Source organism: Phaseolus vulgaris, chromosome 7 (assembly GCF_000499845.2).
Source record: "Phaseolus vulgaris cultivar G19833 chromosome 7, P. vulgaris v2.0, whole genome shotgun sequence".
In the NCBI taxonomy this organism is placed as follows: Eukaryota; Viridiplantae; Streptophyta; class Magnoliopsida; order Fabales; family Fabaceae; genus Phaseolus; species Phaseolus vulgaris.
Genome location: NC_023753.2, coordinates 5519431 through 5542393, shown reverse-complemented (window position 1 = coordinate 5542393; position 22963 = coordinate 5519431). Strand labels below are relative to the sequence as shown.

The window sequence follows — 22963 nt, the reverse complement described above, 5'->3', positions numbered from 1 at the left end:
TTCTTATATATATACCGAATAAGTATTTGTGTATTTTATTTGGACTAGGTATTTTATATATGGCTACTTTATATGTGGAGGTGGCGGCTATGATCCATTTTGTGAGATCAGAAAATGGTGCAAGCCAAGGACGACCAAAGTGTTAATTAATAAGAGAATAATTATACTTATTACTTTTTTCTGTAAACCTTTAAGTACAATTATACTCTCTTCATCATTTTAAAGAATTAAAAAGAAATTCATGTGATTGCAGTATGTCAACCTTTTCATTTTTTTATGATTATATCATTTTGTAATAACTGCCAAATATAATTGGGAGACAAATCATTAAGATGATTTAAAAACTAATTAAGAGCTCAAATTTGTAAGAAGTTCAAAACATGATAACAACATGAATAGCCTTTTAGGGAATCGCTTAATCCATTTTTGTTTAAAATAAGTTAGACAGTGATGAGTAGTAGTATTGTTTGATTCTGTGCCTATAATAAAGATTAATTATAGCAATGATGGATGCAGTTAATGTGTGATGATAGGGTTGTAGAGAGGAATTATGGGGCTACAAAAATGCCTGGATTTTATTCTGATTATTGTCTTTTGGATGTTGATCATCTATTGGTCACTGGATTAAACATGATGCATTATGTGCTACTTGTCTATGTTTCAATGCACAATTCATCACTAACTCATCAATTTACTAATAAATATTCACTTCATCCAACACACAGTGTTGGGTTTAAAGGTTTCTATGATAATGTTAAAAACTGCATTCAATTCTTCACACAACGGAATTGTATGCCTTCTATACGCATGCAACACCAGCATTATACTCGAATATATGCACACAAACCATTTACTTTACACAAAATTAAGATTTAATTTTACTTATTATTAGTTTATGTTTAAGCTTAAGTGTTTTATTTTTAATTTAAATTTTACAACAATAGTATTATCATTTTTATTCTATTATACTTTAAAATTAATGTTTGAGTACGATTGTCCAATCTAAAACTTATCAAACCCATAATTTTGCTAGATTTAGAGTAGGTTTAACAATTTTTCTATTAACATATCTTATTTGAATGATTTTTTAATGAGTAAAAAATAATTAAATTAAGTGAATCATTTAAGAGATGTTTCACTTATCACTCAAAGTTTTATTCCTACATTTGGCTAGGACCTCCAACATTTATAGTCTATACGATCAGTCTACCATACTTATGGTCTACATTCACGTACAATGAAAACTCCTTTATACATAATTTTGATACATTCACGTACAATGAAAACTCCTTTATACATAATTTTACAAGTCAAATAATACATGTCATCAACCAAACTGGTTTATGATGTCTATTATTATTGTTCCTTGCCCTTGACAATGTAATGCTTTGCTTATTATTCTCCAAAGCCTCTAATGACAACTTTCATAGTAAGGCAATTCCAATGAAGAACAAGAGGCCAGCAAATCACACCTTATGCAACTCTTTCTTTAGTTTTTGTTTAAGTTGTGTGTTATGTGGTGAAACCAAGTTTGATCATCCCATATCAGTTCGGATCGTATGTTGCATGACCTGGACACATGTATTATTTTTTTAGAGGGGCAGGTCCATCAGATGAAGTAAGATCATCTATAGTTGTAGATGATTGAGCATAAGGTCGAACAAAAACATAATTTTATAATTTCTAGTTATTTCCTTTCAATTGTTTAAATTGCTTATATTTTTCAATTGTTCAATTTCGTTATTTTTTTTACTTGTTTAATTTACTTATATTTTTAGGTTTATTGTTGAGTTATTTTCAGTTTTAATTTAATTGTTGAGTTTTTTTTCTAGTTTTCTTTTGTTCTTAAATTTTATTGTAAGAACTGGAATATTAATTTGAATTGTGAAAAAAGTATTAATCAGACTTTGTGTTGAAGGATTAGAATAGTGAAATGATATAGACATAGGTTGGAAAAGAAAATGTGGTTCATATTCAAGTGTGGTTGAGATTGTGATGCATACCTCCACATAATTTCACTATCTAACCCCCTAATATTTCTACTAATGATTTTCATTATTTACTATTTCCTTCCCCCCTCACCCTTCTCTTTCCTGCGCCTATTTCTTTCCTCTATCTAGTCAAATTTTCTTAACAGTTATTCCTCCTCCCCCGATAGCATTACACCCTATGTAGTACAGACATGGATATGGACACTGACACGACACGAATACGGACACAAAGATATATCTATAAAATTTAGGACATGGGGACACAAATCTATATATTATATAATTATGAATTATAAAAATTGACAATAAATATTTATGTGCACAAGTATATATGTTTAGGTTTTCTTGGAAGCAGGAAGATGTTTTTCATGACTGGTTCAAAAGAATTTGTTCTTTATTTTTATAATCATAATAAAAATTTATACAATAAATTTGAATTTTTAAAAAATTATTGTATTTATCCTTTTTAAAATTGTGTTAGAACCGTGTTAGAATTTTCATAAATCCAACAAATATTTTTTGAATTGAACACTTCACCGATAAGTGTCGCACGAGTGTCGACACTGATACGTGTGTTCGACATGAACATGCTATTTAAGATAAGTGTCTAAGCCTCATAGATTACACATATATCCTTTACTATCTCCCACAGATTTATGGTTTCCTTAGCACTATAATTTTTTCCAATATACCCATGTCATTGTCTTAAATGTTTATTTTCCCTGTGACTTTAAGAATAAAATTTATCCATGGGATAGGAGGAAATTACTAATCTAAAAACAATAGAGAATTGTAAAAAATAGTGCATATTAGGAGATTTCCATGCAGTTAGAAACCTAGTGAAAGAAAAGGCATAAACTTATAGAGGACATCAAAAAGAGAAATTAAGGGGTTTAATAACTTTATAGCCAAAACAAGATTACTTGATGTTCCATTAGTTGGAGGAAGTACACTTGGTTTAGGCCAAATGGAAGTACAAAGAGGATGATAGATAGAATTATGGTTACTATGGAGTGGTTGAAACAATGGCCACAATGTAAACAATGTATCAAGGTTAGGCAAGTATTTGACCATTGTGCTTTAGTTTTAAAATCATCAATATTAACTAGGGGTCTAAACCATTTAGAACACTGAATGTGTGGTACAATGATCTAGGGTTTAAATCTATGATCGAATCTAAATGGAGATCCTACAAGGAGTATAGGAATTCCATGGTAATTATGAAGCAAAAGTTGAAAATTTTGAGAGGTGATATGAAATCATGGAACATGAAAGTTTATGAAAAAGTAGAATTACTGGAGAAACTTGTTGATCCTCTTGACAAGTGTATCGAGTCAGATGTAGTATATTGTTTTAAAGTATGAGTTTCAAACCCATAAGTATAAAAATTTATGTTGCAACACTCACCAAATATAACTAAACATTGATAACGATTTTGTTAATAATAGATTGAAATTACCAAAGTGATTTTGCATATGAAATTAAAGAGTAACAAACTTCAAAATTTAGTTAATAAGATTGGAATTGAATTGAATTTATCTCACATATTTATATTCAGTATTAACAAAAATATATATTGCTCAAAACTACTTGATATTGATGCAACAAGTTAGATCATTCATATTGATCTCTTAAGCATGAAATTCTTAAGAACGTTTCCTAAACATTGGTTCCTCAACTATCTAGCAAATTACTCAACATTAAAATCAGATGTTGTAAAACAATCGATATATTAAAACTCATTCCTAGCATCAAAATATATCAAGTATCTTCATTTATGTCATATTCTCATAAATACTTCTCGATTAAATCTAAATTGATCAGATAGAATCTAGCATTAAACATAAAATGAAAATATCAATATCAAGTAGAAATAGTGTAGTATATATGAATATCACCTAACTACAATTGAGTTTAAATATACCACATTCAATCCCTAAGAAAATAAGTTAGTTACTCATGGTAGTCATTACAAGCATCAAGATTGGATGGAATGCAAGAGAAAGGAGTTGGGAGTTTTTTCTTCTCTTCACCGCTTCAGAGTTTGCCAAAAGCTACATTTTTTTCTTTCTTTTCCTTTGTTTTAACCTTGTTTTCCTTTAAATTAATGAATTTTCACTTAAGCTAACTAAATCTCACTCAAGCTAGAAGAATGCTTATCGTGAGAAAAAGTTTTCCTGCTCAAGCGAGTCATATTTCGCTTAAGCAAGCTTCATGATGAAAAACACATACTCTTTGGAACAATATCACTTAAGCGAGTCAAATATTGCCTAAGCAAGCCTTCTTTAGCTTGAACAAGTCTCGAGCGAGTTGGCCCTACAACAATGCTTGCCTCTAGACAATTCTTGCTTGGATAAGATATTTTTCGCTTGAGTGAGATTTGACTTGAGAATTTTAACCTCAAAGCTCTTCTTTTTTATCCTTTAATGCTTTCTTTCGTGAATCTTCCAATCATTTCCTTCATCCTTTCTTAATTACCTAAAATTAATACATAATTAGGATTAAATGACTTCATTTATTTTATTTCATGACTCAAAATATATTTTTGGATTCACTAATTCTCATATTAGGTTTGATTGATATCTTAAACAACAATTAAAACCCATAAGTGGCCAAATTTACTTATTGTTAGCACTTATCAATTGGATAATGACAGTAATCTAAGCGAGGATTTGAAAAGGTAACGCATGAAAATTCTTAGTGAACTAAGAATGTTGAGGAACAAAGAAATGTTAATCATCAAACGGAAAACTAGAAGTGGATAAAATAAGAAGATACTAACTCTAGATACTTTCACTCTAGGAACTTGGTGTGAAAACCCAATTCAATTAAGGTCAAACAAGTAGGGTAAGAATTTTTTTGCAGATGGATTCACAACCTCTAATACAAACTTGATTAAGCTTTACATAATTGAATTTTCCTCCTTAACACAACAAGACAATAACACACTCATAAGTGGTATATATGAGGTGGAAATAAAGGAGGTGGTTAACCGATGTGGGTATAATAAGAGTCGAGGGGCCTCATGGGATGAATTTTGAGATACAATTAACTTTATACAATCTTCTAGCCATGTTTCTAGAGATTGTAATGCCTCTTTCATAACCTTTGTCCAAAAAGAAGAACTCGATAAGACTAGATGATTTTAGGCCTATATCTTTAGTGGGTTGTATTTAAAAAAAAAAGATATTGACAAATAGGCTAAAAAAAAGTTCTTCCTAGGATCATTAATACCTCACAATCAGCATTTCTTAAAGGAACGGTACTGTTAGATAGAATTTTAGTGGCCTATGAGACCATGGATAAATGCAGAAGGAAAAAGAAAAGTGTAATGGTGATTAAAGAGGACGACTCACTTAGTTGAAAATTCGTGTATTATATGATGGGTCATTTAAGGTTTTGTAGTAAATGATTAATTGGATAAAGACTTCTATGAAATCGAATATTATATTTGTACTAGGACAAATTTTTTCTACACCATATTAATTTTAACCTACATCCGATTTTCCACTAAAATGACCTTTAATAAAAAAAAATACTTCTAAAACTTCTTTTCTGAAATACATTTCCAGATTTGGATTTCTGAAACACAATTCTGAATTCCAAAATTTCCAAAATGCATTTTCAGATTTTGTGTTCCAGATTTTCTTTTTCGGAGAGTTTTTTATTTTTGAATTGTAATTTTTGCATTATGGATTTTCAAATCAGAATAGAGGGTAATTTTATAAATTTTGAAAGATGATAGGGTACAGTTTGAAATTGATATGATATAGGAAGAAATTGTTTTGTAGTAGTTAATGGTAATCCAACAAAGGAGATAAAGCCAATAAAAAGGTTGAGACAATGTGATCTAGGCAAGCAACTAATAGAAACTTACTCCAAGGAATTAAGGTGGAGATGAATGAGATCAATATCAATCTAGTATAGTTCGCGGATGATATATTATTTATGTGTGAGACTAACACTAGCAATATTTTCACTGTAAAAAATATGTTAAGATGCTTAGAGTCGGTGTCTGGGTTAAGGATAAACAAGATGAAATATTTTCTAGGATCTTCAATTGTAATCAAATCACTCTTTCATTTAAGTGCTTAAGATTACAAATAGTAAAGAAGGAAAGAATCATAGGAAACAAAAGTTTTGAAAAGATATAATAGATAAATAAGAAATGGATTAAGTAGTGAGAAGAAAGGTTTTTATCATTTGCAAAACGAATATGTTTAATTAATTCCGTCATCCATTATACTACTTGTCTTTTTTCAAAGTCAAAAAAACATTTGTAAGCTGATTATCCAAATTCAAAAGAATTTTTTGTGAAGATGGGAATTAGTAAACAGAAAGATTTCATAAGTAAGATGAAAAAGTTTATGTAAACCTAAATATAAGTATGTTCTATAATTACCAGAATATAAGCACATGATTGTTCTATTTAGTGATCTCAAATTTGAATTTTAAGTATATAACTAGATCAAATATTTAGAAGAAACTTGATTGTTGATTTTGTTAGTGATCTTAGATATAGATAATTCAAGATTAAATTCCATAAAAGATACATTTAACTAAATAAAATATTCAAATATCATAAAAGGATTGAATGCCACTATTGAAATGCTTTAGATTTTTCAATTAATTCCCATATGTTTAAAACTTAATTCCCACTTTTTTTTCTAAAAGGGGAAATCTATCTGCAAATGTATACTTTATTTTTTGTGCTATATCCCGTTGGGTCGATGCACAGTAGCTAGAAAATATATTGTGAAGCTAGGCCTGCACATATCCCAAGTTAAACTTTAGGATGCATGGCAATGCTTTTTATTTTAAATATGGAGCATGTCTGACCTGTGCTTTTCTTTTCTTTTTTTATGCATGATCTATACTTTTTTAAGCATGGTTGTACCAATTACCATAACTAAAGTTCACTCAGTTTAGTTAATAATAATGAGATAACTTAGTTTATTCAGCCTGCAACAACTTGATTATTCACCTCTATGAATGTTGCAACTGTCCTACTACACCTTTTTAACTTTTTCTTAATATAATGTAATTGTATATTCTTTCTATAATTTCAAACATCAATTCATAATATAACTAATGTTTCCATAATTAAAAACTCCTTCCAACAGGTAAGAAGGTAAGAGTAAAAATGATTAACAAGTTATTGGTAATCATGATACTGGATTAGTTAGTAACTCCTGATCTTCCCCCAGATCATAAATCTTAAAGATAATTTTAAAATTGAAGTTATAATATTTTATGTATTTAAAAAAAATAGTGTATGGCTATGAGAAATAAGAGACTACCATATCAATTATATTTGGTCAAATATAATAATTTCTTGGAACAAGAAAAACCAATAGCTGAGTAGTGATTGTCAGACTGTGAGAAATGTATGCACAATTTAAAATGGTTAGAAGAGGAAAAAGTTAAGTTGACTGTCGTGTGATTTAAATAGAAAATACAAAATAGGAAAACAAGATGTGGGCTTTTATTTTTAATTTTATGAAAAGGAGGGATATAATGTTGCCATAGATGACAGCATATATTTAATTGTGGCAGTAAAGTATTGGGTTACGAAAGTTAGATTTGTGTGCCAAAATTGTAATTGTTGCCTATAATGGAAAAATTACTATTAAGTCTCAACATCATCATGGTCCACAATGTATATATGCCCCAAGCTTGCAACAAAACAGGCTGGCTCGAAACCAGAGGGCAGAGGTGGTCCGCATTTGATTTGCAGAAAGCATGTTGCATTTGGTTATTTGGGGTCTCAATCTCTTCAGTTATACCAATGTAGTAAAACTGCCAACCAAGTCAGCAGGTAGAAAAATAGAGACAAGAAAAAGAAAAGGAATAGGTACCATCACCAACCCATGTAAAGAAAGCTTAGCAGCATCTAAAGCCAAAAAGATATTTCCATTCTTCGCTTTCATTGAATTTTCTGTCACATAAGCAGTCTACTCAATACTGGTTTCTAAAAATATTGTCACAGGTCATTTTTATCTGCAGTTGTCACAAAAACACCTATGCTTGATGACACAAGGTCAAAATTATTGTGTAAACTAAACTGGCATTCTCACAAGTAAATTTTTCAACATGGGAATTGTTGGGTGCTCTGAGTAGTTCACGGATTATTGCTGAGTGTTTTGTCCACAATCCACTTGCAAAATGGAGGAGTGTTTTGGGATTTCGTTCCCTAAGAACCCTACATACTTATAGGTGGATGATTTTTTTAATTAGGAGTGATTCTGGCCTTTGTTAAGGATATGGCAGATGTGGGAGAGATATATAACTATAAGTACAAGAATCTTGTGAGTAGGGTGGTCCAAAGTTGCTGCTACTGTTTACTGCATGCACTCTTTGTATAAGGATGCAATGACCACTCAATTTTTCCGTCCCAGACTCAACTTTAGGTGCTCACAAAAGGGAACAAAAACAACAGCTGAGGGATGAAGCATCTACAACCCCATTAAACAATTTTAACTAATTGGAGTACAAGCTGTTCAGAGGTGGGTGTCATTCTGCCATCCTGCAGATGGGTGTCCAACTCTTTATCAATAACTAATTGTTATTAGTTAGAGAAAAAGGACCCCAACTTTTTCTTTTGATAAATAATTTAAGGGTTATTATTATGACACCAAATGCTGCATGTGAAACCATGTAAAAATACAAAATAGGTTGAAACATTAGTTTAGAGAGGTAATAATCATTCCTTGTCGTTACCTGCTAACAACCAGTTAGTCTGTCACGAGAGAATATAGCCCACGTCGTTGCTGATTTATGCATTCCTGCCAGTCAAGTCTAAGAACCAAGAAAACGGATTAGAAGAAAAGGCAATCAAATTCATTTGAAATTCTTCAGCATTTGAAATCAACAAATTGAATTACCATACAGTACCTTCCTTTGTTAGAATCACAATTTTTGTTACAGTTATTTTAACTGAAACTTATTAGAAACTATAAAATCATAAATAAAATTCAATTTTAAAAAAAAAAAGACCCACAAATTTATAATTATTAATAAATTTCAACTTTGAAAGCATTTGTTATCAACTTGTCCCAGATAAAATGGTTTGCCAACGCTATCTTTGTATTTCCATGTATTTTTACAGCATACGGATCCTGATCCAAGGAAAATAGGATTCATGGTTCTTGGAAACAAGCAACCCTCCAGATCTCGTACCATCAAATTATTTAAAGAAAAAGGAAACCCAAGCCTAGCTTGATAGTACCAAAATTTGTCAAATATAATAGGCTCCTATAAAACAGTATAGAATTCAAAAGGCATCAATAAATTAATCCGAGAATTCAATTCAATGGCATCAATAAAAATCAGATACAATTGAGAAATGGTTGAAAGTCATGCTCGTCTCAATGTTTACTATCCGAAAGACATCTAGCTGCAATATAAAGATCTCAATCGGACTACATGGATCTAACCCCTTGAAAATGTACAAACAACGATACAACTCACGGAAGACTTAGACCTAATACAAAAACTACAACCAACAAAATTATTCTTGCATAAGCCCTAGTACACTTTTTAGAGAAAAGGAATAATAATATATTTCGCTAGGAAGGGCCACCAGAGTACCCCCCATCTAAACCTTCCTATAATCTTAAACTTGTAATCGATCTTTGTGTGTGCGTACAAGCAGCATTTTATGGATTTCCTCCGCTGTAGGACGCTTGTTAGGATTTTCTTCTACGCACTTGTGAAACAAATCCACAAGGAATTTCAACATGTCTACCTCAACATCTGATTTTTCTAGCTCCTCTTCACCGGATGGAATCATTGAGGGTTCATTCATTGAACTCAATGCTTCTAGCTCATCAGTTAATTGTGGTCGTTTACCCATCTGCATCGACCATTGTAGTAAAATTTATTAAAATAGGCAAATTGAAGTTGCACATAAACCAGATAGTACAAGAACAGCCCCTGGAGTACAAAAAGGAACAAATGATGACCATACCTGCAGACTATCAAGGAAGTGTGAATCAGAAAGCCCAGAATATGGAATTTGCAAAGTAAGCATCTCCAAAAGTAAACATCCAAACGACCAAATGTCAGCTTCCTGTCACAAGATGAAGAAAAGTAAATTACAACCCAAGATACTATTTCTGGTCGCTGAGCAATTTTTTTACTACTATACATATATTGGTAATTCACCTCTAACCACAACAAAAGGGGGAAATGGAACATCAAAATTTTCCTTGCCAGACAGGGGGGTATCGCACAATTTTCATAAATAAACTGAAAATTTTCAAAGGCAACAGCCAACAAAATTCCTAAAATAATTTATCACCATTTATGCTTTGTCCCAGTGTGATAGAAATCTCTTCTCCACATTATGAATTGCACGAAGTGTCCATCCAAACTAGTGGCTTACTGTCCTAAGAAACACATTCTAAATTATGAATTGGAACATCCAATAATACATTTTTCTGTAAAGTTCGTATGAGAAGTATGTCTAGCCCCACGCAAGTTTCTAGGGCAAACACAAATGATGGTGTCATACAATGATAATCTTAAGAAGACAATTCTCTTAATGTTCCCATCACAATACCTAAAACACAACATATCACATTATGTAAAACTAACTAACAGTGTTTTCTCTTTGAATTAGTTTTTATTCAATAATATAATTCCTAATACTAAGTGTTCATTTTATGAATATGATTTAGTTTTGTTAATATTTTGGAGATAGGGCTAGCAAATTGCAAGTCCATTGATAGTCATATGGACCTAAATTAAAACCTAATGGTGGACCAAGGGAAAACTATTTCAGATCCAAAGATATATAGGAGGTCGGTGGGTAATTTATCTCTTTTTCAGTCCATTGGAAGTCTTGATCAAGGTTATCAAACTCGCAAGGCTACGTAGACTCGTGAGAGGTCAGTAAACTCGACTCGTAGAGTCAACTCGTAAACTCATAAGAGTTTACTTTCACATGAAAAAAATATTTTAAAAATATTTGCTCCAAGTTTTCCCCCAATTAAAAAAGAAAGCACTGCAAAAAAAATCTGCACCTCAATTAAAAAAAAAAAAAAACAATTTAGTGCAGCCCAATAAAAAAACCCAATTAGTGCAGTCCAATAAAAAAAAAACCCTAATTCCCTAAATCACACCACAAAATAAAGCAACCCTAATTCCAGCACCATCCATCTCAATAATCTTATATGATGAACGACACCACCATCGACCTGCCACCTGTGACCACTGCAATCGCACGACCACACGAACCACCACCACCGTGCGACCTCCTCTGCACAATCGCCACCACCACGCGACCTGCTCTGCTCAATCACCACCACTGCCACACTTGTTCAGAGAAGACGTACTACCTCCGCAATCCAGAGAAGACGCAATGCAACACCACCAAAACGAACGTGAAACAAAACAAAACACAAACCCTACTAAAGACACCGTTTTGGGTTAAAACGAAAATCCATTTAAACTCGCCAACTCGAAACAGACTCGCGATTCTGAACGAGTTCACCGAGTTCACTCCAAGTTTGCCGAGTTTACTCAAAAACCAAGTCTACTACCGAGTTAACTCGGTAAGGGTATGTGGACACGTAAAATAGAACGAGTCAACGGGTTGACTCGTGAATTTGATAACCATGGTCTTGATATTTATTATGCAATTAGATTTTTTTAGTCAATTCACATATAGAATCCTAACATTGATCATTAGAATGTCATGGTTTGCATTCTCTGATGTATCAAAAATGCTACAAGACATTGATCATTACTCCAATTTTGGGTTATTGTGATGCCAATTGGGTTGGTTGTGTTGTTGACTGGAGATCCAACAAAGTGTTGCTACTCGGTCTAGAAGCAAAATATAGATCTATGGCTTTGGCTACATGTGAACTTGTGTGGATTAAACACCTCCTTCCAAAGTTAAAATGTTGTGCAGTTGAACAGATGAAGTTGTACTATGATAATCAAGCAGCCCTTCATATTGCCTCCAATCTAGTGTTTCATGAGAGAACCAAACACAAAAGTAGTCAAATGTCATTTTGTCAAGGGAGAAGTTGCTGTCCAATCTTAGTACTGCATTTCTAAACTCTAAGGACCAACTTGCACACATTCTAACTCAGTTTCTAAGGGGGCCTAGAATTCGCTTTATATGTTTCAAACTTAGTGCATACAATTTATATGCTCTAGCTAGAGGGGAAGTGTTAAATAGTAGTATTTTTATTTTGTTGGACAACCTTTATAGCGTTGTTTTTTGGGTGCACCTAGCTTTAGGATCAGAGTTATAGGTTGTAGCTTCATGTCTTTATGTATATATTTGTACTCAATCTTTTTTATAAGTACATAATACATCAGCTGAGACAACTCACTGATTTTCTATCAGCCTCCAAATTCAAGTAGTTCTAAAATAAAGTAGCAATTATTCTCTTAAAAAATGTTGACTCGTGCATTAAACCTGTATACTAGTTTAGAAAACTAAATTCAAATAAAAGACAGTTTTTTCTTATTATATAATATCAACATCAGTTTGTTTACTTGGTTATATATGCCAAGAATGTTGTTAGATGTTCATGATTTCCTTTAAGGTAGCTTTCAATCATATATCAATAATGCAGTCAATATTGTCATGCTTGTAACATCAAGACGAAATCCTTATTAAACAACTAATCTAGTCTCCGACCTGATAGTCTCGTCAATTATTTCTCTTTTCACATAAATTAAAATATATTAAGAGAGCGGCTAAAATAATCCAACTTCTGCAATGTACTTTAATACGAATATGAATTTTCCTAAATTACAGTAAACATGCGTTATGTCAAATTTGAAATCAAGGGAGTGTTGATTAGGTGGGGATTCCCCCTAAAACTTTTAAGAAAAGAGGGGATGGGAATTCAAGATTCCAATGAGACCATGAAGGGCTAAGTTATTTTATAATTATGTCTCATTTGCGAACATATTTTATCATATGTACGACATTCCCAATATACATGATTCCCAGGAATAAAAAAAATGTACAGCAAATGCCCCCATACAGGAAATCTAAGACTGGATTTCTTGTTCATTACTTCTAGGTTTTGCCAAAACTTATATTTAACTACCAGTTAGCATGTGATATATAAGTGCAAAAATGTATTATGTGCATAAACGGGTGGGAGATAAACGGAGAAATACAATAATAGGGAAAATGAATAAAAAGAGGGTGGGTTTGAGACAGTTAAAAAATCATAGAAATAAAGGAAAAGCTATTATTCCAAAATATATTTTACTTGACATCATACCTCCCATTATTTTTATAAATCGCACATTTACAAAAGCAGAATATCCTTTTGCAAAATCAGAGAAATTCAAAATCAAAGGAGCTGGACTTGTAGTTAAACATCTATAATGGCTACTTACAAAAAAATTTATATTGCTCATATATTTCAAACTCAATAAATGGATTATCAGTAGGAGGATCTTACCAATCCATAAGATTTTTTTTTATACATAGTCCGCATAACCTCTGGAGCCATCCACCTAGGTGTTCCAACACATACACAGGGAGGAGGTGTTCCCACATGAGCAATACAACATGCATGTAAAGTTGATCTTAGTGGCACTGCACTATCAAAATCACAGAGCTTCACAGTGGGAGCTCCATTGTCTCTCTTCCTATTCAAATCAAGCAGAATGTTTTCACTTTTTATGTCACGATGAATTATGTGCCTCGAGTGCAGCTCCGACAAAGCACACGAGACATCTTTGGCAACATGCAAAGCCAACTCCACAGGAACATACATTTTCCCAGAGTCTGACAGCTTCTCCAGATAGTTCTGCGTAAAAATAAGCGTGAATTTAATAAAAACAAAACAAAAAATGTTAGTAATAACAAAGAAATGATATAGAATTCTTACTTTTAAAGAGCCCCCTTCCACATACTCCATAAAAATGGCAGATCTAAACACTCGGTGTTCAGGACTACCATCAGCTGAGACAGACCATTGACATGACATTTGGTGTCCATACATTTCTACTATGCATGGGTGTTTTAAAGCACCAAGAATTCTTATTTCTCCCAGACAATTATACTCAAAGTTTTTAATTTTGTCAGCAGAACTCCCCTGATCTACCAAAGTACGCACCTACAATGCCACACAAGATGTGTATGAAGTGACCACAATATATTTATATTATATCCAAATAATCACAACAACAATTTAAACTAACAAGTAGAACAATTCATGGCCATTGTGTTCAATAACAAACCTTAGCTGCTGCCTCAACTGATCCCATTTTGCATTTAATTAAAGTAGTTGAAGCCTTTGTCTCAAGTAAATCACATGTAGTAAGTGATGGAAAAGAATAATCAGAACCAGGAATTCCTCTTGAAGAAAGAGGGATTGTGGTTCGATTAAGAGGTATATACCTGGAATTCAAAATCATCAGTCTCCACATAACTACTTATAAATTCACAGAAGTCAAATTTAAATAAAGTTCTCAGATGATGAACAAATTCTTAAGAAATTTTAATCAATTAGAAGAATGCACCCTTGGGTCTAAATTGTATTCTTCATTGCAAATGTAATGCTGACCAGCTATGATATTCAAAGTCACCAATATTCATTTAGTTTCATACAGGGTGGAGTTCCATAAAGATTTTTTTTTTTAAATTGCATGATGCTGACTTTCAAAAGTATGTTTGCACACATTATCCAAAGATTCACTAACACTTAGTTTGGAGAAAACTATGATATTCAGTCATATTCTTTAATTTACACAAGATTAGGTTCCATGAAAATATTATCCAAAGATTCACTAAGACTTAGTTTGGAGAAAACAAAGATATTCAGTCATATTCTTTAATTTACACAAGGTTAGGTTCCATGAAGATATTGCATAAATATTTGGACTAAAATTCGAGACAGGCTTACTGGTTGTTTTAGTTTAGTAATTTTAAACCATAAGCAAAATTCATTACACTGTACAATATGATACAAAATCTAATTTAAAAAATGTCAAATGATTGGTGATTATTTAACATGACAAAATTGATAACAGAAATAAAACTGATATCAAAAGCTATATTTCAACATGAAACCAATAATAAAATTAACTAGCATACAAAATCAATCATAAATATAGCCAAGCCCACTCAAGTGAGAGAAGAATACTATATAATACCAAGCAAAACTGTGTTTTAAAAAAAGACAACATGTACCACATCCCTTCAGACTCAGGAGGTACATACCTGCAAAAGTATTCAGTATCTTTCTCTTCTCTTATATCAAGAGGTCGACAAGCATCAATCAGCATTCGAACCCACTTGGCACCCCTCTTAATCAGAACGATATTCCAGGCATGTGGCGAAAAATCTAGGTAACCCCTGACAAGCTCACAAGGAATTGATGGATCCATGTGATCACATAAATACTGTAAAACAAATCAGCTAGCATTAGACCATCACAATAAGGCACAATCTGAAAAAATTATGGTACAAAATCAGTGCACAATTCTATATTATGATTATAGTAACAACGATTACCTTAAAAAGCAGAGCTCTATGTCTGCAGACACCATACTGCACGGAGCCAATTGGAACTATGATTGAATTTTGCATTTTTTTAATAGAGTCGAGATATTTTTCCGATATCTTAGAAAGACTGGTATCTTCTATGGTGTTTACAACTGATTCAGAGGAAGCCCTTATACTGGTGCTGCTTCCAGCCGAGCATGTACAGAAAAAAGGTTTATTATAGTTTGAACCAGACACAGATTTCCGTGTCCGTTCTACAATAGCACATCTATCACTGCCACCAAAATGATCTGATACAAAGAGTGCAAGCAGTGATGCTGTCTGCAAGTTATCAACTGCATCCTGGTTCCCATGTCTGTTTAAACCATTTAACTGCTTCAAATTATAGACCAATGCCTGTGCAGCTAGCATAACAGCATCCAACTCTTCATCCTTTTTTCTGAAAGATAACACACAATCCAATCACATTAGGAATAAAACTAGTGTTATAATATACAACCATTACCTACTAATAACAATAATAAAAGAAAACCTGTCTAGAAGGATGACTTCACGAGAAGCAAGACACTGATTTTGCTCGTAACTCTCTAGAGGCATAAATGCCCGGTCTCGTCCTGCATCATAAAACCCATCTGATAGATGGTCTTCAATGCCACAAAATGAGATCTTTCTGTATTTACAAGACAATGATGAACTAGCACTGATAGATTTTCTAGACTTGCACGGTTTAGGATTATCAAGATCCCGGTCTAAATGTCTCTTTGATTTAGAAACACACTCTAAAAGTTCCAAACAAGATACTTCATCCTGTTCACTTTGCCTGTTCACTGCGGAGCACAAGCATGCATCCTTTTCATCTTTGCTTTCAGTAGTGCAACAATCTTCCCCAGAAAAGTGTTTCTCAATAATTACATCACCATTGTTAAGATCATCAACTTCATTGCCATTTATTGCTGGTTCAGAAAATATTATTTTATTATCATCCAGGTTCCCATTCTCTGATACAACTTCTGCACAAGTTTCAGAATCAAGACTATCACAATTTCCTGGTTCAGAAATTCTGTGAATCTTCTTGCTCAACAACTGGTCATGATCTACAGCCTTCCACTTCCTACTGTTGTTCAAGCGTTCTTGACGAGCTTTCTGCTGTAAATAATACCGTCTTTTCCACCGCTTACCTGACTTCCGGGATACAAAACATCTGCTGCTAGATGAGGAGCTAGTTAGCATGCTTGATGAGATATGGTTAGGACCTGCAAAAGAAATCACAGAAAAGTACTTGGCTCTTAATAAATAAACTCGATCATTCACACTGCAAGAGGGAAGTGCAAACACTAATGCTAGGTTTGGAAGAGAGAAAATGGAGTAAAATAAATGTAGTTAGTAGAACAGAAATAGAGTAGAGATTAAAAAATAAAAATTAATAACATTTTATTTTATAAATATATAAAATGGATTATGTTATCACATGATCGATTATATACGAATAGGCATGATCAATTACATATGTAAATGTACATATATAATCGATCATATGTTAAAATGACTGATTATATATAAAACTATATAATAAACTTTGTTTAGACATTTATACAGTGAAAAATAGTTGATTATATTGTTTTATATAATCGATTAAAAATTATGCATAATGTGATTTCCATACTCTTCCCTTCTTCAATGTTTAGTTCCAACTAAATATACCATAAATGTGAGCAAATAATCCAAAGATGGGTATTCATTATAAGCCTCACCCTCAGAAATGGTTTCGTCATTTTCCTGAAAGTTGCTTTCATTGAGATCCATTTCAACAGAAGAGCTGCTACAATCATCTTTGCATCTAGCTTCATCATTTCCCTCCATATTACAACATATCCATGAAGGAATTTGAAATGTCCTGAGCAGCTTGTTGTACTTGAACAATAAATACACATACAAATAAGTTAAGGATGTGAATATTTTTTTTCAAAAACCCAATACTAAATTATACAGTTAGAACTTAATAACATACACAAGTAATAAAAAGAACCTAGATAAAAAATCTGAACTCCCATTAACACCCAGATTTATTGTCGTTTGTTTCATATGCAAGCTACAGCTACAAAATCAATACCTTGGATGCACAAAGGCACCTTCAATGCGGTCCCTCCATGAAAAACACTGTCAGATGCCACCAAATTAAATGCATATTAAACACTTTCAAGCAAAGGAAACAGGAAAAAGACTGCATATCAGACACTGGGACACACAATCAGCCATAAAGGGGATGCATTGACAGTAAAAAAATTCAGATAGACCAATATTTTAGACCCCAAAGCTGAAACCAAAGTCCAAAATAAAAGTTTAGACTTACGGACCACCAGCAACTTAAAACAACTATCATAAAAACAGCCAAAAAAATTCAAGCAATGGATCAACATAGTAGAATATGATTTCATAGTAGGATGTTTAGGGTAAACAAATTTATCTTCAGCGTGTTAAAAGAAGCAGCAGAGTCCCCATCCTAGAATAACACATACAATGGACAGCAAAATAGCAACAAATCATAACTAAGTACCTGAAGGTTTAACTTCTTAAGTCTATGCATGGAGGCAAGTTCCAGGGACCCTAACGAAGTCAACTTATTATTAGACAGGTCCAAACTCTCCAGTCTTAACAGAGAAGACATAGTTGACGGCAGTTCCATCAACTTATTATTCGCAACTTTCATGGATATCAAGCCACTCAAGTAACTTATCTCCACTGGCAACGTCTTCATTTTATTAAACGAAAGATCAAGATACTCCAGTTTTTTCAGGCATCCAATTTCCGGAGGAAGGTATCTATAGTAATTCCAAAACACACACATACTCACATCTCAATGACCCACAAACCACATTATTTGTAATCTAAAACAACAATTGTGTTAAAAAAATACAATTCAGAGAAATTAAATGATAGAGGAACGAACACTAACCTTATGGAGAAATGACAAATAGAAAGCTTAGTCAAGCACCGGAGACCAGAAATCTCTGTCAAAATCGGAAAAGCAGAAGGTCTGGGAGGTCCTTTGGAGAGTTCGAGTTCCTTTAAACCCTGAAGCGTGTGCAATGGCAAGCCTCCGATCCCCGGCGAGGAAATCTTCATCTGCAAGCACTCCAACGCCGTCAAGTTCCCAACCTCGGGCGCGAACAGGTTAATCTCATTTCCGAAGAACTTCAGCGTTCGCAATCGCTCTAGGCGCGAAACCGACTTCGGAATAAGACTGTAAATGTTCTTGTACACGTAGAGGCTCTCCGCGGAGTGCTCGACGTTCTCCGCCTCCGGAAACTCGAGGTTCTTCCCGGTGACGTCAAGAGCCGCTCTGTCGTCGGTTACGGAGTCGAGAGAATCGGAGACAGAGTTAGAATCCTCGGGTTTCTCTGGCGAGTCGCACCGCTCAGACGCGGGTTCGTCGGAGTGAATAAGCTGCATTGGCTGAATCCGACGAGGTTCGCAATTTGGGAGTGGAGAACGAAAGAGGGAAAGAGAAACCCTAGATTCTAGAGGCAGTGTTTGCGATGGATTTGAATATTTGGGGAGTAGTCGCCACTCAATATGTTGATTGCCAAACACGGCGTTATTGGGGATTACGATAATAGCCCCCGTTTTCGGCACTAATTACTAGGTTTGGGGGATCGCAGTCAAAAGAGGCTGCGGGATGAATACTTATAATAAGAAAAGGAGACAGGAAAAAGGTCTTCAATGTTCTTGAGCTCTGTCTATAACACCAGCGTGCTATATTAGATTCAGATACTAAATCCCATCTCTGCAATAAATTTCGGATTAACTCTGAATAATTGGAGAAAGAAATCCTAAAAGTTATACGTATTTGAAGTAACTTTTTCTTATGAAAAAAATATATTATAATAATTATTAAAATATTATTAAATTTATAAAAAGATAAAAGATATGTTAATAAAAAATATTTTTTATAATTTTATTATAAATAGTTAGTTGTATTAAAAAAATAGTTATAAAACATAAAAGATAAAATGATAAAAATTTGTATATAAAAGTTATCATTTTTATAGATTTAGATTCAGATGCCATTGTCATTCATTCATATATTTAAAAAAAAAACTAAATGATAAAAGTAAATAACAACTACAATTTGTAAGATAAATGAAAATATGAAAAAAATTCTGCATCATACAAATTAATAAACTATTAGTTTTTAAAAAAAAACAATTTCCTATTAACTATAAAGATAAATAATTATTTATTAAATACTTAAAAAGTAATAAAATGATTAAAATAAATATTAATATAAGGATAAAATTGATAAAAAAAAATATATAAATATAGATGAAGATGTGTCAAATTAATAAAATTGAGATTACGTAGGGGTGATTTTGTGGTTTAAAAAGGAATTTTTTTTAGATATTTATACTATTACTTTAATTTACAAGTAAGTTTTCAATCATACTGAGTAAAAAAATAAATAAATTAAAAAGTAATATCTTATATGACACACTCTTTATTTAACATTTCTTACTAATAACATAATTTCTTATATCTTCATCCCAATCTTTACTATCAATTTCAACTTCAACGTTGAGAATCCTTTGATATAGGTGTGGAAATGAAAAAATATATATAATTTTTCATTTAGATAATTTAAACTTATGAATAATTTTGTATTTGCTAAATTGTCTCAATTTATTTGTTATTGCATAAATATGTTTTCAAATCAACTTGTATATAATATTTGACTCTCTTTTGCATCTTCCTGTGTAAAAGTAAATATCAAAGAAGTTTAATTAAGTAAATAATGAGCATAAATAAACTGATTAGATTTTTTTTTAATAAAACTCATGTCAAATGACATATTACCATATAAAAATAATATAAAATTAAAAAAACAAAATAATTAAATATTTAACTTTTTATAAATTTTGTATATCTTGATCATAAAATCATAGTTGATTTCCTGAATATTGTCAAGTCTAATAAGAGATAAATTATTCTTAAACTTGAATTAATATTCAACACGTTGAATGTCACTTCTTTAGTTTATACTTTGAAATATAAATTATTCAGGATATCTATAAGTATAGTATATGATTGGTTAGTTGAAAACAAAATTCACAAAGTTCTTAACTAGGTGATAATCTTATGGATACACGAGTTAGAAATATTAACAATAATAAAATATATAATTGAATTCTATTATTTATATTTTTAGAATTTAAATATTTAAATAGAATTTTTATTCTCATTAATAAATGATAATCTAGATTACGAATTTTGAATAATATAATATAAATAAAATTACTAAAATAATAGCCTATAATTTCAAATAATGTATTTTATTAATTCTGATTAATAAGAAAAAAATATTTTAATATTTCTAAAAAAAAATACAAACAAAATATTAAATTAGAAAAAAACAAAAACACAAAAAATCACCTAGAAAAGCAAAGAAAAAATCATAAAAAACAAAAATTGAAAAAATCGAGAAGAAAAGATGAACATAATTGAGCATACCTTGCCTTGAAAAAACAACATAATCAATTATCCATTGTTTTTAGGAGCCTAATCAACTATGTCTTCCCTTAAAAAAAAACCTAATTGATTATAGTATTTATGAATAGCATAATCGATTAGTTTCGTTTTAACACACACCACAAAATCAATTATCCTCCTAAAAATAAAGGTCAATCGATTATGTTGTATGCTTAATTGATTATCAACTGTTTATTATGACATAATCAATCAAGTCCTATGTGTTTTTTCATGCATAATCGATTAGGCACGGTGAAAAATCTTGAAAATGTCTAACTTGAGCGTGAACGAATGAGTGATCAATTCATGAAAAATGCACATAAGTAAAAACACATATCTTATGTGGTTTTCTCTTCACTCATCTCTCTTTTCTCTTCAACCCTTAAAAGACCACTCACTCACTCACTCAACTTTCTCTCCCCCCGCTCTTTCATCCTCATTCTTTCCCTAATCCAAACGGGGTATCACCCTCTCATTCGTCCTCAACTATAGTGTCACCCCAATCCAAACATAGTGTCATGGAAGTAAAATAAAAAATGTAAACACTACGGTGAGAAAAGAGAACAATAAAAGTGAAACAAGTGAGTAGAGAAGTAGATAGAAGAGAAAACGAGCAAAGATAAGGAAAAGTAAATCTTTAATTAATTTGAGATAAAGGGTTACACATTGTAAAAGCCAAAGGGCACATATACAACAAAAACAAAAACTGAAAGAGAAATAAAAGGTAAATGGGCCTTAAGCCCAATAACATGCAACAAACCTATAAAAAGGTAAACTAAGAAACTAAAAGCATTATATCATTCCCCTCCAACTGGGAGTTTATGTTTTTCATTCTCAACTTATAAGTTCTTAAAAATAGTGTGTGGTAAAGGTTTGGTAAGAATGTTTACTGTTTGTATTGCAAAAGAAATAGGAAGAAACTTGATTAACCCTTTGTTGATTTTGTCTCAAACCACACGACAATCAATTTCTATATGTTTTTTCCATTCGTAAAACACTTTATTATTGGCAATTTTAATTGTTGATTGATTTTCACAGTATATTAAGGTTGGCTGAATAAAAGGAACTCGAAAGTCTTGCAACAAATATGTGAGTCATTGAATTTCACATGTTGTAGTTAAGGCTCGATACTCAACTTCGGAAAAACTTCTTGACATTGTTTGTTGTTTCTTGGATTTATAGGAAATAATGGTTACTCCTAGATAAATACATAATCTGGTTATAGACTTTCTTGTTTTAGGGCAGGTTGTCGTTGTAGGCCTTGATTTGAATGACAGTGTTGTTGTGAAGAAAGATGCCAACACCTGAATAAGTTTTCAGATATTTGAAAACATGCATAGTAACTTGGTAATGATCATTAGTAGGTGCAAAAATGATTTGACTGAGATGATTGACAAAAAAGGATATGTCTATTCACGTGTTGGTGAGATAAATAAGGCTTGCTTGAAAATATAAAAAAATATCTGATATTGTTAATATGTGACTAGAACATCACACCATTCTCATTGTTGATATGATCTTTATCAAAGACACTTTCTCCTTATGCAACAACATTGTTGACTTGAAAATTCTTACTATTTTGAAATCAATATCCAAGTGGATAACCATGTGTTTTTATAGCAAATGTCTATAGTATGACTAATTCAACCATAATGAGCAAATTCTCCTGTTATTATTATTGTTGACTTCTTTTTTCATTTTGATTTGGAAAACCATGTTTCTTATAACAAACAATTTTAGTATGACAATCCCCACCACAGAAAGAACAAACAACAAATGACCACATAACATTTTTATTGGCAATGAAATTTACATTCTTGACACTGCAATCAAAACATTGCTACTTAGATGACATTTTGTTGAGAAACCAGGAATATATATTTTTATTATGGCAGGAATATGTTCCATAAGGAGCACACAAGCCGTAATATTGTTATACATATCACTAAGACCTTTT

General features: G+C 32.1%; 1 protein-coding gene across 1 annotated transcript; it reads right to left on the bottom strand.

Moving 5' to 3' along the window:
- Positions 1-9278: 9278 nt before the first annotated feature.
- Positions 9279-19300, bottom strand: LOC137827617 (leucine-rich repeat receptor protein kinase EMS1). Its single transcript, XM_068633825.1, has 11 exons — positions 18437-19300; positions 18038-18302; positions 17235-17394; positions 16016-16736; positions 15493-15922; positions 15199-15380; positions 14217-14376; positions 13865-14092; positions 13433-13783; positions 9961-10062; positions 9279-9846 (listed from the first exon to the last, which is right to left on the bottom strand). The coding sequence occupies exons 1-11, from the start codon at positions 18931-18933 to the stop codon at positions 9607-9609; spliced, it is 3336 nt and encodes a 1111-aa protein (XP_068489926.1). The 5' UTR covers positions 18934-19300; the 3' UTR covers positions 9279-9606.
- Between the last annotated feature and the right edge of the window lie 3663 nt (positions 19301-22963).

Excerpts from the sequence above, each read along its gene's own strand:
- LOC137827617 (XM_068633825.1), bottom strand. The coding sequence starts at position 18,933 with ATGCAGCTTATTCACTCCGACGAACCCGCGTCTGAGCGGTGCGACTCG. Across the intron at positions 18,303-18,436 it reads ATTTGTCATTTCTCCATAAG|ATACCTTCCTCCGGAAATTG; the intron begins GTTAGTGTTCGT and ends GAATTACTATAG. Across the intron at positions 15,381-15,492 it reads ATAGAGCTCTGCTTTTTAAG|TATTTATGTGATCACATGGA; the intron begins GTAATCGTTGTT and ends TTTGTTTTACAG.